General features: G+C 38.0%; 1 protein-coding gene across 1 annotated transcript in view; it reads left to right on the top strand.

The window, feature by feature from the left end:
- FREM1 (FRAS1 related extracellular matrix 1) overlaps positions 1-20,806 on the top strand; it is a 123,727-nt gene extending 102,921 nt beyond the window's left edge. Inside the window, exons 29-36 of the mRNA XM_070431700.1 lie at positions 2,167-2,316; positions 3,811-4,049; positions 4,744-4,791; positions 5,268-5,432; positions 5,617-5,745; positions 6,480-6,595; positions 15,579-15,664; positions 18,151-20,806. Coding sequence (XP_070287801.1) covers positions 2,167-2,316; positions 3,811-4,049; positions 4,744-4,791; positions 5,268-5,432; positions 5,617-5,745; positions 6,480-6,595; positions 15,579-15,664; positions 18,151-18,350 — 1,133 coding nt within the window. The 3' untranslated portion in view covers positions 18,351-20,806. The remainder of the gene's footprint in view (positions 1-2,166; positions 2,317-3,810; positions 4,050-4,743; positions 4,792-5,267; positions 5,433-5,616; positions 5,746-6,479; positions 6,596-15,578; positions 15,665-18,150) is intronic.
- Positions 20,807-21,013: the final 207 nt, after the last annotated feature.

The following is a 21,013-nucleotide window of genomic DNA, read 5'->3' as shown; positions in this document are numbered from 1 at the left end:
TCTTCATGCCAGTTTCATTACAGTTGTTGCCCAGGTGGTCTCCCAACTTTTAGCCCCTCTGCCTGGGCCCCTAAATCTTCCCACTTTACACTTTCAGTTTCATTTTTTTAAGACATCCATTTTCAAGAGCCTTCCCTGTTGCCTGTGGTGTAAAGTCTGGATCCGGCCACCTAGTCAGTGTCCAGGGCTCTCTGCAGTCTGAATAGAAACTGCCACTGCAGCCTGGCTGGTGTGGCTCAGTGGTTGGGCACTGTCCCATGAACCAGAGGTCATGGTTTGATTCCCGGTCAGGGCACATGCCCGGGTTGCAGCTCCCTCCCCAGTAGGAGGCATGAAGGAGGCAGCCAATCAATGTTTCTCTCTCATTGATGTTTCCATCTCTCTCCCTCTCCCTTCCTCTCTCTGAAATCAATAAAAACATTTTTTTTTTTAAATAACTCCTGCTGCAGCCTTATCACCCCTGTTCACCTTGGTGACCTCTCTATTCCTGCAGCTCATCTTCTCAGTGTCCCCTGAGCAAGGCTCTCTTCACTATCTTCCTGCCTCTGCGTTTGTTGTTTTCCCATGTCTTCCCTCCAAATCCTTCCTCTCCGCCCCCTTCAACTTGAGCCTTTTCAGAGAGGTTTTAAATTCCTTTATGACAGGCTTGCTTAGATGACACCTCTGGTGTTTCCCATAGCATCTAATGCAAAGGCAAGTACATAATAGAAACAAAATAAAATATTTTGATGGACTGATTTATCATTCCATGTGGTGAGACTTTATATCATATTTTATATTAGAAACTTCAGCGCCTATTTTTGCAGACTGTGAAAGTAACTGATTCAAGAACTCAGCTGATATTGAAGACCTAACAAATTAGCTGTCAGCCTGTTTTTTAAAAATAAAATTATTTCAAATGCACTTAATATTTTCCCTTTGAGTGCCGCCAAGAGTAGTATAAGTTAACAGTTTCATCTTTCCATTGAACTCGGTTGGGGAGTAATGAGCCTTCCATTAGCTCACGAGGTCTACATTGAATGCCTTCAAGAAGGATGTCGTGGTGCAGATGGCACACTTGGGAGGCACAATCTGAAAACAGTCAGCAAAGTACTCAGTTCTCAGAAGGCTGGGAATAAAATGCACAACTGTAGATGCAGGTGAAATGCATGGGAATGCAGGCACGTAAATAGCCGATGAGTCAATGATGGAGTAAAGTTTTCAAAACTTAGTCCTAGAGGGTTAAACCATAAGTTTATTATCTTTTTTCCCCTTCAATTTGAGCCTCTTTTTCTTCACTAAACAGTACTGTTTTTTCTTGCTGCCACCACTTTTCTTCTAAATAAACTCAAGAGCCTATCCTGTGATTCACATCATAGAAACTGGTCAAGATTTACCAGTCTCGGCGGTTTTTTCTAGCTTTCATGGTTTGTGTTTCTGGGTTGTTATGTGTCCCGGACGGCTGGGGATGTGTTTGAAACATCAAAACTGTTCAGTATTAAGTTCACAAAGTTACTGTAAACCAAGCTTGATTGTCACCCCATCAACAGAGGCAGACAGAAAGAAAAAGAAAAACAAATTGGTTCAGTCTATTTCTAGAACTCTCAGCCCATACACTCTCTCTAGGAGGATATCAAGCTACTGAGTCTGACATCATCAGAAAAAGCATTTACAGGCCAGAAAGATCCCAGGAAGTGGGGTGGCCGATGGAGGCAGCTGTCTTGAGAAATCAATCATTTTTCAAGGGTTCCATGAATAGCACCAAGTACCATCCAATAATCACTTATAACTGTCTGTACCGACCTCTTAAGAGTTTTGAAACTGGTGAGCTTTTCAGATTGCAGTACTTGTTTATTCTTAAGTAGAGAAGGGGCAGGTTGCGGGGAGGGGTGGAATGAAATCTTGGCTCTCATCTACTAACCATTTTTTTGTGCATCCCTTGCAAAATGCAGCTTACTTTTTTTGTTACAGTGTTTGCATTTAAATGAAATCATCATTGTCCGGGAACAAATGTGGTCTTTTAATATGATTTGGGAGAACAGCAGGACTTCAGGGAGTTGGGAGCCGTACAATGGCTCACTCAGGCCACTGCCGCGGAGCTGGAGACATGTTAATTAATATATTTCTCTGACACCTAGGTGATTGAAATAGCAATTAAAGAGTAATTAAAATGTTTACTTCTTGTAGGAATGTCAACTAAGATGTGGAATATAGCAATTACCTATGACGGATTAGAGGAAGATGATGAGGCCTTTGAAGTCATTCTGAACTCCCCCGTGAATGCGGTTCTTGGCACAAAGACAAAAGCTGCAGTGAAAATTTTGGACTCAAAAGGAGGTATTCTTTTTGATCCTCATCTTGAAATCAGAAGCGGTCCTCGCGCTGTGGCTGCTTGCTTTCAACAGCCAGTGTGCCTGATAGCGCCTTCACATCAAAATGCTTAATTTCTTGTCAAGAAAGCCACCTCGGTGGTGGTGCGGGCCCTTTATTCTGCTCTCTGCTTCATGCGGTGTTCCTCCCGCTAAGAACTGTGGTTGCAGAAAAGCAACAAGTCAGTGCCGTAGTTCCTTGTGTTGTTTTTTTTTCCCCTACCCGTTTGTTGTTCTCACCGAGGGGGAAACAATGTTGGTGAGAATCTATGGACAATTATTTTCCCTCCGGGTTTGGAGGGCTGTAATTATCTTCCTCTGTTAAAGAGAGCTCTTAAAGCTGAAAATCGGAGCCCCCACTGGAGTGTGACCAGGAAAGGCCTAAAAGAGGAAGGAATGGGAGAAAAATAGACATGAAAGGTGCAGCTGGCTTGGGGATTCAGGAGCAGCTGGAGAACATGAATGAATAACCTTGGGTTGCAGAGCCAAATGGGTCCTGGGTAGTAGATGCTAAAAAACAACCTGTGAACCAGATAAAACAAAGATCCACCAAAGTTTCTGGTGCTTTGATTTTTTTCCCTGCCAAATACCTTCTTCTTATTTGTCTATTTTGCCTTTGACAACTGTCCAGTTACCATGCTAGCTCATAGTCCTATGTTTTTAGACCTGTTATGCACTATGGTTCATATGTTTTCCTTACTTTAAATCTATTATTTCCTCTTCTTTTGTCATCCTATAATAAAAATAGATATTATCATCTTTCTCTTAAAATACTCATATTTCCACATTTCTCCCCACCACCTTTCCTCACCAGATTCATGTCTTTTTCAGTAGAATTTTGTGATCACATTAAGTCTGTAAAATACATGAAGTGCACACTTTTCACATGAAGTCTAACATCCAGATGCGAGTTATGGGTTTAGATTCTTTTCATACTACTTGGCGATGTTTCCAATAGAAGTAACCCCATTAAGACTTATTAGACCTTTGCTCTGTAGCAGATGAATGTTAACTTTTGTAACTGTGACTTGATTTCACTGCTATCATCACACAATTCCAATTTCTTTCTCTAGGAGATTGGGAAAAGGGTGATCACTTCATGGAATGAGGCTTGATCAGTGACTAAACCTGATGTATTGAGGAGAGCTATAACAGGAACAGCAGTGAGGCCCTTAGTGTACAAGTAGGATTCTAAAACCACAACAATGATTTTCATTTGTGGTTTGTGAAATCAATTTCATCTCTTTACAATCTCCCTGTAGATGGGCAGAAGGGCATGGCTTTTCTGGATGGAAACTGATGAGGAGTAAAGGATTTTCTGGCAAATGGCAAAAAGGCAACATCTGGTGGGAAAACCATCCGTCTGGGTGTCATGACAAGCTGCTGCAGGGGCTGTGTCGATGTGATCACTTATCTGTTTGTGTAAATGAATGAACTGACCTGCCGTCTTGCCTGCCTCCAGGACGGTGCCATCCTTCATATTCCTTCAACCCGAACAAGCACCACGTGTGGAGAAAGGGCTCTTGGCACCCGCCGTCCCCAGGGTCTTCCTTCCCCACCATTTCTGGCTCCTTTCATCTGGAAAGAAGACCTCTTCCATCTTCCAAGCGGCCAGCAGTCACCAGGGGAGACACCCCACGGGGCTTTGATTCTACAGATGTTTATGGAATGAGGCTTAGAAGCCAAGGGAATGGCAAAACAGTAAGGGTGGGGACCTCCTAGGATTTGACATGTGGGGTACATATTAAAAAATCAAAAGATATTCACGACTGTTGCTAAGCACGGAAGAAACTGTTTTGGTTCTTCTAGTGAGTGGGGACCATGGTTCCTTGCACAATCATGCAGGACATAATGCTGTCCCACTTCATTAATTATGCTAATTGAGGTGATAGACATACGGGCTCATCCATATAATTTCTGCTTGGGTTTCTTTTGTAATCAAGAAGTGACCAGTGACCCTGGAGCAGAATGAGATTAAGCAATCTGCTTGAGTGTGGGTGGAAACCATGGCTTGGACCTTATTCACACAGCCGTCTAACCAGGCACACATTCATGTGTGTGTGTGTGTGTGTGTGTGTGTGTGTGTGTGTGTGTGTGTATTTGAGAGAGTGTGTGTGTGTGCTTGTTTCCTTGGATGGCGTGCACTATAGATATACCAACAAAATAAGGATGACTTTCCTCCCTAACTGGGGCTATGAATATATGAATCAACATTGATAAGCTGCGATTAGGTTCGGTGATTTTTAAAATTCCAATGATTGGAACATGGAAAATCTTGAGAAAGATGTTTTAAAATTTTTCAGACATTAATAAGATCTGACTGGAAAGGTTTTAACCTGTTGCTAACTATGATTCCAGCCAATGTTGTTTATATTTTGTTCTCTGTTGGTCTTAGGTCCGTCCATCCTCTGTTTACAGAAATGGAACAGACATTATCTATAATGTAAGCATAGTCTGAGAGAATCGCTAAATTTCTTGTGTTTATGGATGCAAAATAGTAATCTATTTTTCACATCTTATATTAATTTCTCTTAAACACCTGGTTTGATATTTGTCCTGGAAGCTTGGATGGTCAGGAAAAAAAACACCTTTTAGCTTTTATGCAATTTTTTTTAAGTTTGCTTCTCTGTTTTTAATAATCTTTTACAATAACAGAAATAAATATGTCAAATACTTATATAGCACTTGCTTTATCACACATTATTTTCACAAAAGATCTTTGAGGAAGATAAAATTATTATAGCTGTTTTATTTTTTAAAATTTGTATACTGTTACTCAATTCTTTGAAATTCTCTGGTTTTTTAAATCTTTTTTTAATTAAAACTCTTTTTTGAATGGCTCATTTTTACAACAAATATTTTTGTTTGCTACCATGGTGTTTATTTTTTTTCTGAACTGTTGTGTATTGATTTTCTCAGTATCATGGAATAGTTTCTCTGCAACTGGAGGATGACAGTTCCCCAGTTCACAGAAAGAAAACCAAGGTGCCCATTATTAGTCGTCCACAAAAGACAATTAAAGTGGCAGAAGGACCTCAAGCAGATAAGGTGGAATCCACAACCCACTCACACTTCCCCAGACAGGTATGAGAATCTTTTTACTCCCTATTCACCTTACAACGAGCTGTTTCCTGGGCCATAAAATAGCCTTCAAGTTCGGGGATAGTTTACTCAACACAAATGCTACTCAACAAATGAGGACCTAAAGGGGGTGAGTATGCAATCAGCATACATTAAGTCAAATCTCAATGGCCTTTCTTTCCCACAGAGCCATTTGCCCTCATTCCCTAAGAACTGCACGCTGGAATTGAACGGACTCTTCCATTTTGAAGAAAGCCTCCAAAAGCTGTATAAGTGCGATGGGATCATCTGGAAAGCTTGGAGCCCCCAAACCAAGGTGGGACACAGGCTGAGCAGTGTGCCCTGTGATAAGTAACAAAGGGAATGATTTGTCAACTCATGCTACGTCTGCCTGCTCTCATTGAACTTTGAAGGAGAAGAGGGGAAAATTAGCCTAAGTAGCATTTTAAAAATCACAAAATATACTAGTTATATTGATGCAATTTAAAAAGAGGTATTTAAATCACAAAACACATTAGTTATATCAATACAATTTTAGAATTTGAGAAAAAGAAAATACATTAGTTATATCACTACAACTTAAAGAAGCACTTGTTGCCTGGCTGGCATGGGTCAGTGGTTGAGAGTCAACCTATGAACCAGGAGGTCACGGTTTGATTCCTGGTCATGGCACATGCCTGGGTTGCGGGCTCAATCCCCAGTGGGCAGTGTGCAGGAGGGAGCCAATCAATGATTCTCTCTCATCATTGATGTTTCTATTTCTCTCTCCCTCTCCCTTGCTCTCTGAAATCAATAACAATACATTAAACAAAGAAGCACTTATTTAACTATCAGAATATCAAAGGTATAAAATTGAAACGTTGCTACCTCTAGTCATGTTTTCTGTAGGAAGCCATTGCATTTCTGAAGGTGGAGAATTGGGATTAGGGCTGACCTTCTTTCTGGTGACAAAACTAATCTATTCAAGGGACTCCTAGGATGCTTTATGCTGAGAATAGACTCTCTAGATTGAAAGACCATTGTGATGTGAACACAGACACTGTTTTCCAGGAGGTGGGAGACCAATCCTGTCCAGCCGGGTGGCACCCTCACTCAGGATACTGCCACTCCCTGATCACAGCACCGAGAGGCTCATGGAACACAGCTGCCCGAACCTGCTGGGAACAGTAAGAAACCTTGCACATTTGACTGATGTTTTTGTCCCTGCTGTCTTTTTATTTTCTCATGGAATCACAGGGTTGCTTCATCACTCAAGTGTTGTCTAATACCTACCTGGCTTTGTTTTAGGAGCCCAGAGAGAATTCTGTAGTTCAGGATGGATTTTGGGACTGACCTTTGATGTAGCTTTTTCATGGTAAAACAGTACCATTGCCACATATCTATTGTCTCGCCTCTCTGTCTCAATCTCTTGGAGGAGCTCTTCTGAGTCAGCAGCATTGCGGCTCTATCATTTTTTAATTAAATAAAAATTCCTGTGTATTGATTTGAAACTATGTAGCAATGAAAGGTCTGATAGCTTCAGACCTAGGACTCTGTAAGAGACACTGATGATTATGAAACCAGACAAGTTGGACAAAGGGTCACTGGGTAATGGAGCACTCAATGAAGGATGATTTGTGGTCAAATAATGACATCAAAATTTGCCTCATCCAGGAAGACTTCAAAAATCATAAATATCGCTGACCCTCCTTTTTAGCCTACCTGGATATTATCCAAAACAATGCAATTAGACTGATATGCCCTATGGCTGGAAATTGAGACTAGAGAAGTCCCTGGTGGATATCAGTCAGATCTTGCACGTTACCAAATTTAAAAAGTTATGCTCTCTAAACACTCTAGTAAAAAAAAAATGAAAGGGAGAACCACCTTTGGGAAAAACCAATCTCAACTCATATATATGATGAAGATCTTGAATCTTGAAAATAAAAACAACTCCTGCAAATAAATTACAAAAAGACATCCTGCTAAAAAAAAATAACTAATGACTTGGAGACTTCACAAAAGAAGGTATCCAATTGATCATTAGATACATGAAAAAGTGCTCACCACCATTAGACATGGGGAAATGCACACTAAAATCACAATAAAATACCACTTTTTCACACCCATTAGAATAGTTAAAATCACAAGACAGACAATACCCCGTGTTATAGACCAAATGGAATTCTAATGATTGTTGGTGGATGTATAAGATAGCACAACCACTTTGTAGAACTGTGTGGCAGGTTTTTTACAACTTACATGCATCTACCCTCTGACCTAGCAATTCTACTCCTTAAGATTTACCTAAAAGGAATAAAAATATATGTTAAAATAAAAAAGTTCACAACAATTTCATATCAGTCTTGTTCATAATAATAGTTTGGGTCATTTGTCTTTTTTGTTATTGATTTATAGGAGTTCTTTATATTTTCTCTTTCAAAAGGTAATACTGTAGTTTCTTTTTGATAAATCTATATATATAAAAGCCTAAGCAACCGTTATGATGGAACAACTGCAACAACCGGTCGCTATGATGCATAGCGACCTCCAGGGGGCAGACACACAATGCAGGAGCTGCCTCCAGCCCGCAGGCCCTGATTGCCAATGGGGCCTGCCAGCCAAACTCCCAGTCCCTCCCCGTGGCCAGCAAGCCCCCGGGCTGGGACAGGGAACCAGGGGTGGATGGCGGCAGATGCGACCCCTTTCCCAGGGGCTGAGGGCCGACTCCCTCCTTGGGGCTGGCAGCCAACCTCCTGTGTCCCTCCCCCTGTTCCTCACCCCGACTAGCCAGCCCCAACTACCCGATCAGGGCCAGGCCCCAGGTTGGGACAGGGAACCGGGGGCAGGTGGTGAGGGAAGGAGGAGGTGAGGAGACTGGGAATCTGATTGGCCCTGATCTCCAGCCAGGCCTAGGGACCCCACCTGTGCACAAATTTCATGCACTGGGCCTCTAGTTATTTTATAAACAATAAAATGGAATGAACTTCTGAAACCTCCAATGATGTGGATAAATCTCAAAAACATTATGTAGAGAGGAAGCAACCCAACAGAAAAGAATACATATTGTGTGCTTACATTTAAATAAGAGAAAAACAACTAATCTATTAGTTGGTGTTAGAAAAAAAAAAACAAACAAACACAAAAAGAGTTATCTCTGGCAGGAATTGTGGGGTGACAGGAAAATAGATGAGGCTCTAACTGTTCTATGTTTTGGTCTGGGTGGTTGTTACATGGATATATACCATTGTCAAAAATTATCAAATTAAATGCTTTAAAATGTACGCATTTTATTGTGTGGACATTATACTTAGATTTTTTAAAAAGTTAATAGGATATTTTAATAGTATATTTAAAAACTGGTCAAATCAACCATCCCTGTTTTCACTGATGTATTTCATGTCCTAAGTATAAGCAAAGGCAAAATAGAGTTTAATCAGTGGCTTTCATGTCTTTGTTGATGTTGGTGGTATACAATAAGTTAAATTTTTTAAAAAATTCTATGAATATTCCTTAAGTACATATATTCCCATAATATTATATGTTAAAGAACAATTAAGACATTTTCCACCAAAATAACCAAATGTCCTTGTTGCTATGTGTCGTTGACTTGGCTATGGCTCTGGGGTCTATAAGAATGAGTGATGTCTACAAACCCTGCCCTCAGCAGCCCTGTTCAGCTCCTGTAGACTCATGCCTATGGCTTCTTTTTGGAGTCAACCCATCTCATATTCGGTCTTTCTCTTTTCCTGCTGCCTTCTCTTTTCTCCAGCATTATTATCTTTTCCAAAGAACCCTGTCCTCTTACAATGTGCCCGAAGTGGGACAGCTGCAGTTTTGTCATGTTTGCCTACAGTGATGTTTCAGGCTGCATTTCTATAGGACTCGCTTGTTCATCTTTCTGGTGATCCAGGGTCTGGATGTCCTGCTTTTATTTAATGTTTGTCTTAGAAATAGTGGAATAAGTCTTGTTTACTCCTTAAGGACAGAGCTTCGATGTGTAATCAAAGCTTTCTGAATTAGCAAGGATGAGATTACAATGCTATAGAGGGGAAAGAGAATACTTTCTCTACTGACAAAAATGAGGGCAAGTCCAGAAGAGCAGTTTCTGCTGGGATTTATTGGTAAAATATGATGCACAAAGCAACAGAACCCCCAAACCTCAAGTTTGCAAATAGCCTTATTGTTCATCTTCCAGTGGTTTTCAAATGACCAGGAATCGAACTGTGGCCTCTTGCTAGGTCAGTGCTCAACCACTGAGCCACATTGGCTGAGCTGGAACTCTGGTGATCTTAATGAGGCTTTACTTGATTCTTAATGTTATGAGAAAAATAAAGACATCTATTGAGTGTTATCTTTCCATGCATTCATCAGTGTTGGTCACCAACGGTCTCTTCTTTGAAGGACTAGTCTTTATTCTGAGGTTATGATCCTCTAGCTTTTTGGTGTCAAAAATTATTTCTATGGCAACTTATAGTAATATTGCTGATAGTTTCATGTTGACAACCCTATATCTGTCCTCCAATACTCCTGTTTATTTTATTTTATTGATCCCTCTAATTATAGCTTGATTTTAATGATGAGTAAGACAAGTTATAAAGGGGTTCTTCATATACCTATTACTATTACACAGTTCACTTAACCCAGTAATAAAATAAAAGCCCAAATTAATGTAAAAGCCTTTCTACTTCCTCATGCATTTGCTCTACGATTTCAGCTACAACTTGGTTTGAAGCACCTTCGCACCACGACCCTTTTGCACTGACCTTGTTCTACATGCTTCTTTGCCAATAACACCTTACTTTTAGATAACATTTTCTAGTTAACAGAATTCTTTCACATATATGAGCTTATTTGAGCCTCCCATCACTTCAGTGAGGAAAGCAGGTATTATTGTTTATATGTTACAGATAAAACAAAGAGATTCAGGGGAGAAAAATAACTTGCTCGTGGTTATACAAGCAAATAAATGAGAGAGAGAGAGAGAGAGAGAGAGAGAGAGAGAGAGAGAGAGAAAGAGAGAAAGGATTTTTTATAAATTTGTTATTATACTCTCAAAAATAGTTTCATAATTATAGGAGATATCTCATCTCAGGTGTATTGATAAGGACACTGATTTTAACTTTAACTTTGTAATGGGCTAATCTAAATCAGGTTTTCAAAATTATATGTTAATCATTTTGTATCACAGCAAAGACATATTAGGGTTTTTTTTTTTATTAAATTATGAATACTAAGTTTTCTTTGGGTTAGAATCAAAACAACCTCTTGGAGCAAACCTAAGGAAGATACAATCAAGTTCTGAGTTTATAGGTTCATTCATTCAATAATTATTTATTTGGATACTTACTGTAGACCAGACCACACTTTTAAATATTATCCCCCAGTATTGACCACACAACCCAATAACTAAGTTATTCCTCATTCATCTATGAGCTTCAGAGATATAGACACCATAACTCTTCATGTGGCAACTCCTTACACCCTGCATCAGTAAAGTTGTCATACAATCCTGATAATTTCCTCCCACATAACTCTTCCCAGAAAGCTCCTTTAAGAATGTAAAAGTTGCCGAAACCGGTTTGGCTCAGTGGATAGGGTGTCGGCCTGTGGACTGAAAGGTCCCAGGTTCGATTCCGGTCAAAGGCCATGTGCCTGGGTTGCGGGCACATCCCCAGTAGGAGATGTGCAGGAGGCAGCTCATCGATGTTTCTCTCTCATCGATGTTTCTAACTCTCTATCTCTCTCCCTTCCTCTCTGTAAAAAATCAATAAAATATATTTAAAAAAAAAAGAATGTAAAAGTCACTGAATTTAAATGACAGAATTCATCTTTCATTGAGTTGATGTCTTACTATAGATTGAATTAAAAAGTTCTCTGAACCTAAATGTAACCATAGGGCTTACAAGCAATATGTGTTGATTGCATATATAAAAATATTAATGGTATTTAAAAACAATATAAATAGGTAGATATTTTGTTCTGCAATAAACTATTATAAAATCTATTATAATGATGTAAAATTCCTATCTCTCCTATTAATCCAGGCAGATTAGTGATATATCTAGCAAATCAAACACAAAATAAGCAGTGTCAGAACTAATTTGTTCATGTTTTGAGGTTATTTTAATAAACTCTGGTCTCAGAATTGTTTTCAGCTGTAGGACTGTCACTTATTTTTAGATGTAAAATTCAGAAGCTTTCAGAACAAGAGAAAGTTTTTAGGGGCAAGTAGAGTTTCTATTTTTATAAAGTAACGATATATCTATCAGTTATGTAAAATTTTTTTTGAATTACACATTATTCACCATATTGGTCCAGAAATTAAAACATCTATCAAATACCATTTCTCATAGTTTTCCAGGATGTATAAGAGAGGCAAAGAATGGTTTACAGTTTTTAAAATATCATAAAAAACTTCTGATTTGAAAATTTTAATTGAAAGAATGGGTATGAATGTTTCATCTGATTTTATTGGTATGGTACTTTAATATGCATTTTATTTCAGAAGGACAAGAATGATTACCCCAAGAATAGTTAATACTAGTTATAGGCATTTCAGAAAGTGTCTAGCTGCAGATAAAAAGCAAACTAAGAGAAAAATGAAAGATCTCCAAATCCCTTTGGATTAGTCATTCTAAGAGGAACATTTTTGGGAAGCAAGGGCACCTCCTCAGTACAATTTTTCTCTGAACCCCAGTTTCTCCCTTACCATTCAACATGTTTTCACTCACTGTGGGCCTCCCGGCTTTCCTTCCCCCTTTCCTTTTCAGGTTCATTTTCTTCATTTTTTTTCTCCAACCCATATGGCTTGGAAAATGGTATTACTCTGGGAATTATCAACTCTTTCTGCAATGTAAAATTATAATTTCAACATTTTATAACCTCACGTTTTCTTTCTTATAAAATATGTTTATGAGATGGTTTTAAATTCTATAATTAAAATTAATAAGCACCTAGTATGTCTTTGAGTTGGTCTCAGGGACCATTATTCAATATTGGGCTATGTTTCCCCGGGCTGCCTTGCTACTTGGAGGTCCTTTACAGCGGGTCATTTACAGCACCCATGTTTCAAGAAGAACAGCCAATTTTACTTTATCCCTTGTCCCTAATCAGATCACTAGCTCAAGTCAATCTTTATCTCCAATCTCCTTTCCTCCCCATTGGTGTTTTATTATTTTTCTAACCCAGAGGAGCCAGACTGCTATATTGGGTATTTCTTGAATTTACATATTGTAATCTCATCTCATTTCCTTAGGTAGTCATTGTACATTTGATAATTCTATTATTATAGATCATTATCTTTCAACCCATCTTGTTTTTCCACAGGAGTGTCTGGAACCCCTGCTGACATAGTCTTAAAGAGTTACTCTGAAATATGTCTATGCTTAACCAAAAAGTATCAAAAAAGTAGATGTGTGTTTCTGTAACTAGAAAAATTAAGGTTTCTGTTTTAAATACTACACTTTGAATGATTCAAAATTTCAAAGCTGTCAAAAGATTTATTTGCATGTAGATCTCTGTATTTTATTTTTGTTTCTCTCTGTATACGTAGTTATCTATCTCATCTCTATCATACTTTATGTATATAAGCATCAAAGGAATGATATTTTTATAAAATAATCAACATTCAAATGCCCAACTATTTTTTAAGAATAACTATGGCCTCACATTTTACCTATCCTAAACACAGCTATTTTCTCATCTTGATCTTTTAGGACTTTTTGCTTCTCAGCTATTTTCTCATCTTGATCTTTTAAGACTTTTTGCTTCTCAGAGTCAAAAAGGAAATGAAACTTGCACTTGACCAGCTAAAATGGATTTTATAGGCTCTTTTAAAGATAATTTCAAGAATCTTAAAGCAGGAGGAGGTGCTAAATACAACTTGTTGCTTCCTGATGGTGAAGATGAGGCTGAAGTTACATCTATAAAGGAGTTAGAGTCAGAGGAGAAAGTGGAAGCCAGGCCTCCCATACTCTGTCCAATATACCATGTAGCCTGAGGAAGTCCCTCAAGCCTTCCTTCAGCCTATATTTAACACACATTTAATGTTCTGTGTCCTAACTCTCACCACATTAGAATTACCACATTGGATGTGAGGGGTCTGGGAAAAGGTGTGCTTTCATATCAGCTGAACTGTCAGACAGGAGCTGACAGTAAATAATGAAATCAGAGACAAGTCACAAAACCCAAATCCAGATGCCTAAGGCCATTCAGAAAAGGAATAAAGAGCCTTACGTATCTCAGAAGGCCTAGCAGTACCACTGCATTATAGAACAGTAAAGGACTGGTATTGGTGGGGGAAAAGCATTCAGAAATGGCTTAATTATGGTCACTATATGTGATCTGGAAAAACAAAGAAATGGATCTGAAGTTTGGAAAGATATAGGCAAATTGAATAAAATTCAATTCAACTATTTTCTATTGGCACACTTGTTTTTACTTTTTAATATATCAGTTGATATTAACCAGGCAAGAAGATCATGGTTACTTCGTTTCTTGTTGGAAACTTTCTGTTCTAAAAAAAGAAGAAAACAATTACCTATTAGCTTTTTACTTGAAGCATCTTAAAAGAGCTCTTAATGAGCACTGCTGGGGAATTTAGACACAATCAAATATTCTTATAGAAATAATTCAGCTAGCTGAAAAAATAATTCACAAAGAATTGTTCCAGTTAGAATGTCTGTCAACAAAAAGATGAGATAAGTTCTGGCAAGGATATGGAGAAAAGGAAACCCTTGTGCACTTTTGGTAGAATTGTAAATTAGTGCAGCCACTGTGGAAAACAGTATGGAGGTTCCTCAAAAAATTAAAAATAGAGCTACCATATGATTAAGCAGTTCGACTTCTGGGAATCTATCTGAAGGAGATGAAAACACTATATTGAAGAGCTATCTGCACCCTCATGCTCATAGCAGCAATGTTTGTAATAGCCAAGACATGAAAACAATCTAAGTGTTCATGACCAGATGAAAGAATAAAGAAGTTGTGAGATATATATATATATATATATATATATATATATATATATATATTTATATATATAAATATATAAATATATATATTTATATATTTACATATATAAATATATATATAAATAGTATGTGTGTTCAGCCATAAAAAAGGACATCTTGCCATTTGTTTTACACGCATGAATCTTGAGGGCATTAAGTGAGACAGAGAAAGACAAGTATTGTATGATCTCACTTATATGTAGACTCTAAACAACAACAAAAAAATCATAGAAAAAGTGACCAGATTTGTGGCTACCAGAGGTGGGGGATGTGGGGTGGGGGAATTGGATAAAGATAGTCAAAATGTACAAACTTCCATTTATAAGATAAAAGTACTTGGAAATGTAATGTACAACATGATGACTGTAGTTAACACCACTGTATGGTATAATCAAAAGTTATTAAGAATTCTTATCTCAAGGAAAAAAACTTTTCTCTCCTGGTATCTAAAGGAAATGATGATGTTAGCATATTGTGGTAGTCATTTCATAATATATGTAATTCAAGTCATTATGCCATACACCTTAAACTTATAAAAAAAGAATAATATTTTGTAGGAAGGTGTATATATACATATATATATGTATATAGATATATTTATATTTAAGAACAGGTGCTTTAACTTCTACACAACATCAAAAGGTTTGACAGTGAGACCTGCTCATTTCACTGGGTATGATAAAACGACCACAATTATTGGGATATTTAACTAAACAAACCAAGTTCAAAATGTAGGCCTCAAAGTCATTTTATTTGGATTGTCTGGGTTACCTTACTGATCACATTAACTGGATAATTGCCAAATTTACTAGTATGCCAGATATATTTCCTATGAAAGGAGTAAGTTTTGGCATTGAGTAATTAACCTTTATAAGTAGGCTGACTTTCTAAAAAGATATAGAAAGACCTACTGAATTTGTGGTTTAAAGCCCAGATATTATAATAAAATGTCACTTTCTTGCTAGTCACTTATCGCACCCTGGAGACGCTCATTAAATTTTAAAAAAGGTGTAGTATTAAAAACTTGGAAAGTTTTTTTCTGCATATGTATATTTTTCTGTTTAATCTGGGTTTGATTTCTGCTATGCAGATCATATCAACAGAAATGCTGAACTCCTTGTCACTGACGCTCTCATTTTCATTCATTTGCTTGTAGTCACCTGGGCAGCCTTGTGACTGTCCTGTCCAGGCAGCATATGCGATGGCTCTGGGACTTCAGTGGAAGAAAGCCCTTCTGGATAGGCAAGTATTTGCGTGGCACTGAGCAGGGAGACAAGAACGCAAGGAGAATGTCTCTCTTCTATGGGCCAAATGGTTGTGATTTATAATCTTTAAAAACTCATCTTTTAAAAAAATTCTTTATTGTTTAAGGTATTACGTATAGTAGTACATATGTCTCATTTTCCCCCCATGGACCTCTCCCCGGCCACCCCCACCCCCCAGCACATGCCCTCACCCCCCCTAGTGTCTGTGTCCATTGGTTATGCTCATATGCATGCACACAAGTCCTTTGGTGGATCCCTTTCCCCCTCCCCCCCGCCCTTCCCTCTGAAGTTTGACAGTCTGATGCTTCTCTGTCTCTTGATCTATTTTTGTTTATCAGTTTAGTAAAAACTCATCTTAATTACACAAAAGTTTCATTTTTAGACACATCTCAAAGAAATAATAAGAGATGTGGGTCTATTTATAGATAAGTGAATTCAACAAGTGGTATTCCTAAAAGTAAAAAAAAAAAAAAATAGAAAGAGCTATAAATAGGGGATGATTAAATAAATTGTAGTATAGTCATGTGAAGGAATATTTAATATTTAGTGCTTTGTGGAAGCATTAACTATTAAAGACATGACAAAATGTCTCATGCTTATTAATACTCAATAAATATATATTGGATGAACATTATACATAAAATATTTGTGGCAAGGTACTTAGTAAAAAGGCAGAGTGTACAAACATATGAAGCATGAAATAATTTAAAATAAAAAAGAAATTTATATATATGAACTATATATATTTATATACATGTAATATATACATATATTAAAAGAAACATGTCAGAAAATTAGAAATGTTTAACCTGCAGTTGAGAATTGTAGGTGATTTTAATGTTATCCTTGTTTTCTGAATTTTTAATATTTCCTACATTTTAAACAATAATACAAATCCTTTCAAGCCCCTTAAGAACTAGAATTCTCAGGGCCCCTCAAAGTCAGTGTTCTCACCATCTCTCTCGAAAGCTGGTGTGTTTCAGGAAGACACTAATAAACCATTCTTGGCTTCTCAAGATCTCTTTACCCCTCAGGGAGTCTCTAAATTCTGAAATTATCTGAAAGTATTAAGTTAAAGCTGAAGGATGAGTTTTCTTTACATCCACGGCTAATCTCAAGGCTCTGTCCCCACAAAGTACTAGGCATAGTGTGACCTGGTCAATAATTCAAGGAAACAATCTAGAACAAGATAGGTTATTCCTAACTACAAGTACTTCATTTTATTCTACCCCAAAATATTGACTGAGAATCGGTTGAGAGGAGATTGTATGCTATGTAACTGAGATTGTTTTCACGGTCACATGCGGTTTTGAGATTCAGATCATGCTATTGAAGGGGATCCTTTTCTCATTTTCTTCTTTTTTATTTCCCTTATAAAAGAAAATGAGAGGGAGGAGCACTTCTTTAAGAGAAATTCCAAGAGCTTTGCAACATTAAAGTGTAATTTCCAAAAATTGCCAGTGGGAATAAAGAGGCAAGGTGAGAAAAGCTGCTTTTTGTTGAAATTGTCACAGATGGAAAAAGTCTTAAGCTTTAGACTAAAAATAATACTGAGTAAGCTACTTTCACATAGGAAAACTGAGACATTTAAATAATGAGGAACAAGAACAATAGACAAGAGTGTATCTGTGTCTCTGTGATAGAAGTTCTGCCTATAGGATAAGATAAATAATGATTGTCATTTAGTAAACACATATATTCCATGTGCTTAACATGCATGATCTTATTTCACCCACAAAACAGCCTTGGATATACTATTTTTTTAAAATACGTTTTTATTGATTTTTAGTGAGAGAGAGAGAGAGAAACATCATCAATCAGTGCCCCCCCGTTGCCTACCAGGAATTGAACCCACAATCTGGGCATATTCCCTGACTGGGAATTGAACCAGAAACCTTTTGATGCACAGGACAATGTTCAACCAACTGAGCCATATGGACAGGGCAATATACTATTTTTATTCCAATTTGCAAATGGGAAAACTAAAACTTAGAGGGGTTGAGTAACCTTCCCGAAGATGTTCAATGCATACATGCTGAAGCTAGGTTTATATATTTTTATTGATTTCAGAGAGGAAGGGAGAGGGAGAGAGAGAAAGAAACATCAATGATGAGAGAGAATCATTGAGCGGCTGCCTCCTGCATGCCCCACACTGGGGATTGAGCCCACAACCCAGGCATGTGCCCTGATGGGGAATTGAACTGTGACCTCCTGGTTCATAGGTCAATGCTCCACCACTGAACCACACCGGCCGTGCTGGAGCTAGGATTAAAATTCCGATCTGCCAAACCCCAAAGCCTTAAGTGCTTAGTTGTGCCCTGTAGGATCCCCAGATCCAATCCCATGTTTTAGAACATAGGCCCATGTTTGCATGTGGCTTTTGAGATTAGAACAATAGACGGATATGATATCCAAGTATAAATGTAATAAAATCATTTGGCACATTGTTTTGGTTCACATTAGGTTTGAATAGCAGAGTACATGCTGGCCACTGGGCATGGATTGGCGGTGAGCCTGTCACCTTCACCAACTGGAGCAGGGGTCCCCCTCGACGTTCAAAGCCTGGCAAGAACTGTGTTTTGGTTCAAAGACAAGGAAAATGGCAAACCAAGGACTGTAGGAAGGGCAAAGCTCACAATTACGTGTGCTCCAGGAAACTCTGAATGTAACTGGCCTTCCAGGTACCCAATGGGATTTCTCACCTATTTATTTACAAGATTTATGAATATTTCTCAATAGAAAACAAGGTGTCATGACTAATTTGGTACATTTTTTTGTCATAGTATATGATTCATTTTATTTAGTAAAAAAAAAGGGGGGGCATAAATGACTACCTTCAGGAAGACTGATAAATGAATATTTCTTACAGGAAGAGATACAATTCTTGCATCTCAGTACTTTTCAAAATAAATGCCTGATGTATTATTTGGAACAAGATTTGCTCATTCTAGGAGACCACCACTCCGACCCCATTCAGTATCTCAGTCAGCCCTAATTTTTCATGGTCTTTGGATTTTTTTGGTCCCAGTACTTCAAATGGGTCTCTTCTGAAATCCATACTGCTGGTGCTTCTGCCGCTTCGGCCTGAGTGAAGCTAACCCTAGTTCATTCAATCGGGGTTGGACAGCCAAGGGCTGCTGTGTCCCTTTGGAGCCCTTTCAAATGTGAAACCTGAGCTAAGAGGCTGTGGATCAGAAGGAGAATTCTCTGTGGTGAAAGGGAAAGCTTTAGATGGAAGAAATTTGCCAATGGAAGCTCATCTGCAAAGCTCTAGTTCAGGTAAGAATTCGGAGGCCACCTGTGCTTCAGGGGTCTACCCATCAGTACTCAGAAGCCAGATCTCCTTTTGGAATAAGAATGTTGGCCTGTACCATTCCAAGGCTAAGAATTGCATTTCCCCAGCCTTACAGAGTCATGAGAAATTTGAAGGAACATGAGCCTCTCTATTCATTTATGTTTGTAACACTGACTAAGATTTGTCAAGGACATTTTGGAATAAAGAGTATATCTAAATGATGCTTAATATATGGCAGAAAAATACTGCTTCCTCAGAAGTGTCCCAATGAACTATGCTGATGAACAACAACAACAAAATAATACTGAAAACAAAGCCCTTGAAAGCCTATACTCTCAGAAAGGAGTTTGATGCCAATTTGAGCCCTTCAACCTGTAATATCTGTAGAAATGCCACGTGGACGCGATTCTCTGATGTAAAGGTACCTTGTTAATTTATAACATCATCCGAGTGAAACATTGCTGTAGCGGTGAAGCATGTCGCAGGCTTATAAGAACTCCCTTCTGAAATCAAGGTTTAATTACAGGAAATTAGAAATTTACTTCTGAAACGTTTACTCAACGTTTTCCTCTTTTCATAATCACTAAAAAATATGGTTGTGCCAAATGTAACTTGCTACATGAGCACCAGAGTAACTTCAGAGTCAATATGAGGTTACCCAGAAGGCCAGTGCTTCAGTTCAGGGTTTATTATAATAATTCTTTGGGCAAAACTAAAAAAGACTGAAGAAATTCAGTCAAATTTCTGGATATAAAACAGCACAAGCTTGTTTTATTTCTGATTGTTTATCAAGATTTTGGTTAATAGAAATATTTACAAAGAGAGGCTGAGATAAGATTTAGACATCCTAGGGGAGAAAGAAAAAGTTCAAGGAATGAGGAATTCAAGGGCCACACCTTCCTACTGGAGCTCTATTAACTATTTGAAACTGAAAATTCAGAACCATGGCAACCATGTAGAGCCTGTTTGGCAGGGTAGATTTTATTATACAATGAACATAACTGCAATGACAGTGCTACTTAAATGTAATTGCAATGTTAGCACAAAGAGAGACTGTTTTGAATTTTTATAGCAACTAGAAATACCACAAGAATGTTTTAAAAATATTCCTGATCATGAAAGCATTAGTCAAGTTGCAAAATCCAAGTAATGGAAAGAAGAGACATATAAAAATTCAGGCAAGTGTGGGTGCTGAGCAACATTCATCATGATCTTCACTTCTTTCTCGAGATTGGGCTTGACTCAGGGTCCGGGGAAGAATTAAATGATTGTCATGGTTCTCTCCACCTTGATTGGTCACTGTGGCCATTCGGGTTCTGGGTGGAGCAGGAAGGAAGGAAGTGGAGTAATGGTGGAATGGGAATGGGAAGAGCAAAGGGAAAAGAGGAGAGGAGGGTTGAGTAAGAAGAGGAGGGGACTGATGGTAGCTAAGAGGAAAAGCACCAGGAAGAAGAACCTGAAGCCACCCCGCCCTTCTCCCCACACTTGCTGACTAACTCAGGAAAAGACCCGCTTTATCCAAGGGCATCAACCCAACACAACAGTCAGTAGCTTTTCAGAATATTGTGATATTTGGTTTTTAACAAAAATAGACATGTACACAGCATATATTTACTCAAGATAAACTTGTAAAACGTATGATCATTATTTTATCTCCTTGCAAGGAGTGATACAAATGAACCAGGTGACATTTATTTACATTTCTGCTTTTGTTAATTTTCAATACAGCCCCAAGTAACATGCACCTATTTTCATTAACAGTTCAGTTCTGTATAATTTAAACCATAAACTGGTGCTAAAGAATTTCTGCAAAAAAGCAGCTTATTAAATGTACTGTATCTATTATTGTATCAAAATCAATACAATAAACATTTCTGAACCACTATTCCTTTTGTTTTCAACATTTTATATTTATTCTATCCATTATAAGAAGGGATGGAGAAGGAAACTCAACATGTCTTTTTTGTTGTTGTTAATCCTCACCAGAGGATGTTTTCTCATTGATTTTTTTTTTTTTTAGAGAAAATGGAA

This window comes from Myotis yumanensis, unplaced genomic scaffold, assembly GCF_028538775.1.
Source record: "Myotis yumanensis isolate MYYU_CA2020_CCGP unplaced genomic scaffold, mMyoYum1.0.hap1 SCAF_12, whole genome shotgun sequence".
NCBI classification, from domain to species: domain Eukaryota; kingdom Metazoa; phylum Chordata; class Mammalia; order Chiroptera; family Vespertilionidae; genus Myotis; species Myotis yumanensis.
Note: the sequence above shows the minus strand (reverse complement) of the source record. Positions and strands in the feature narration are given on the sequence as shown.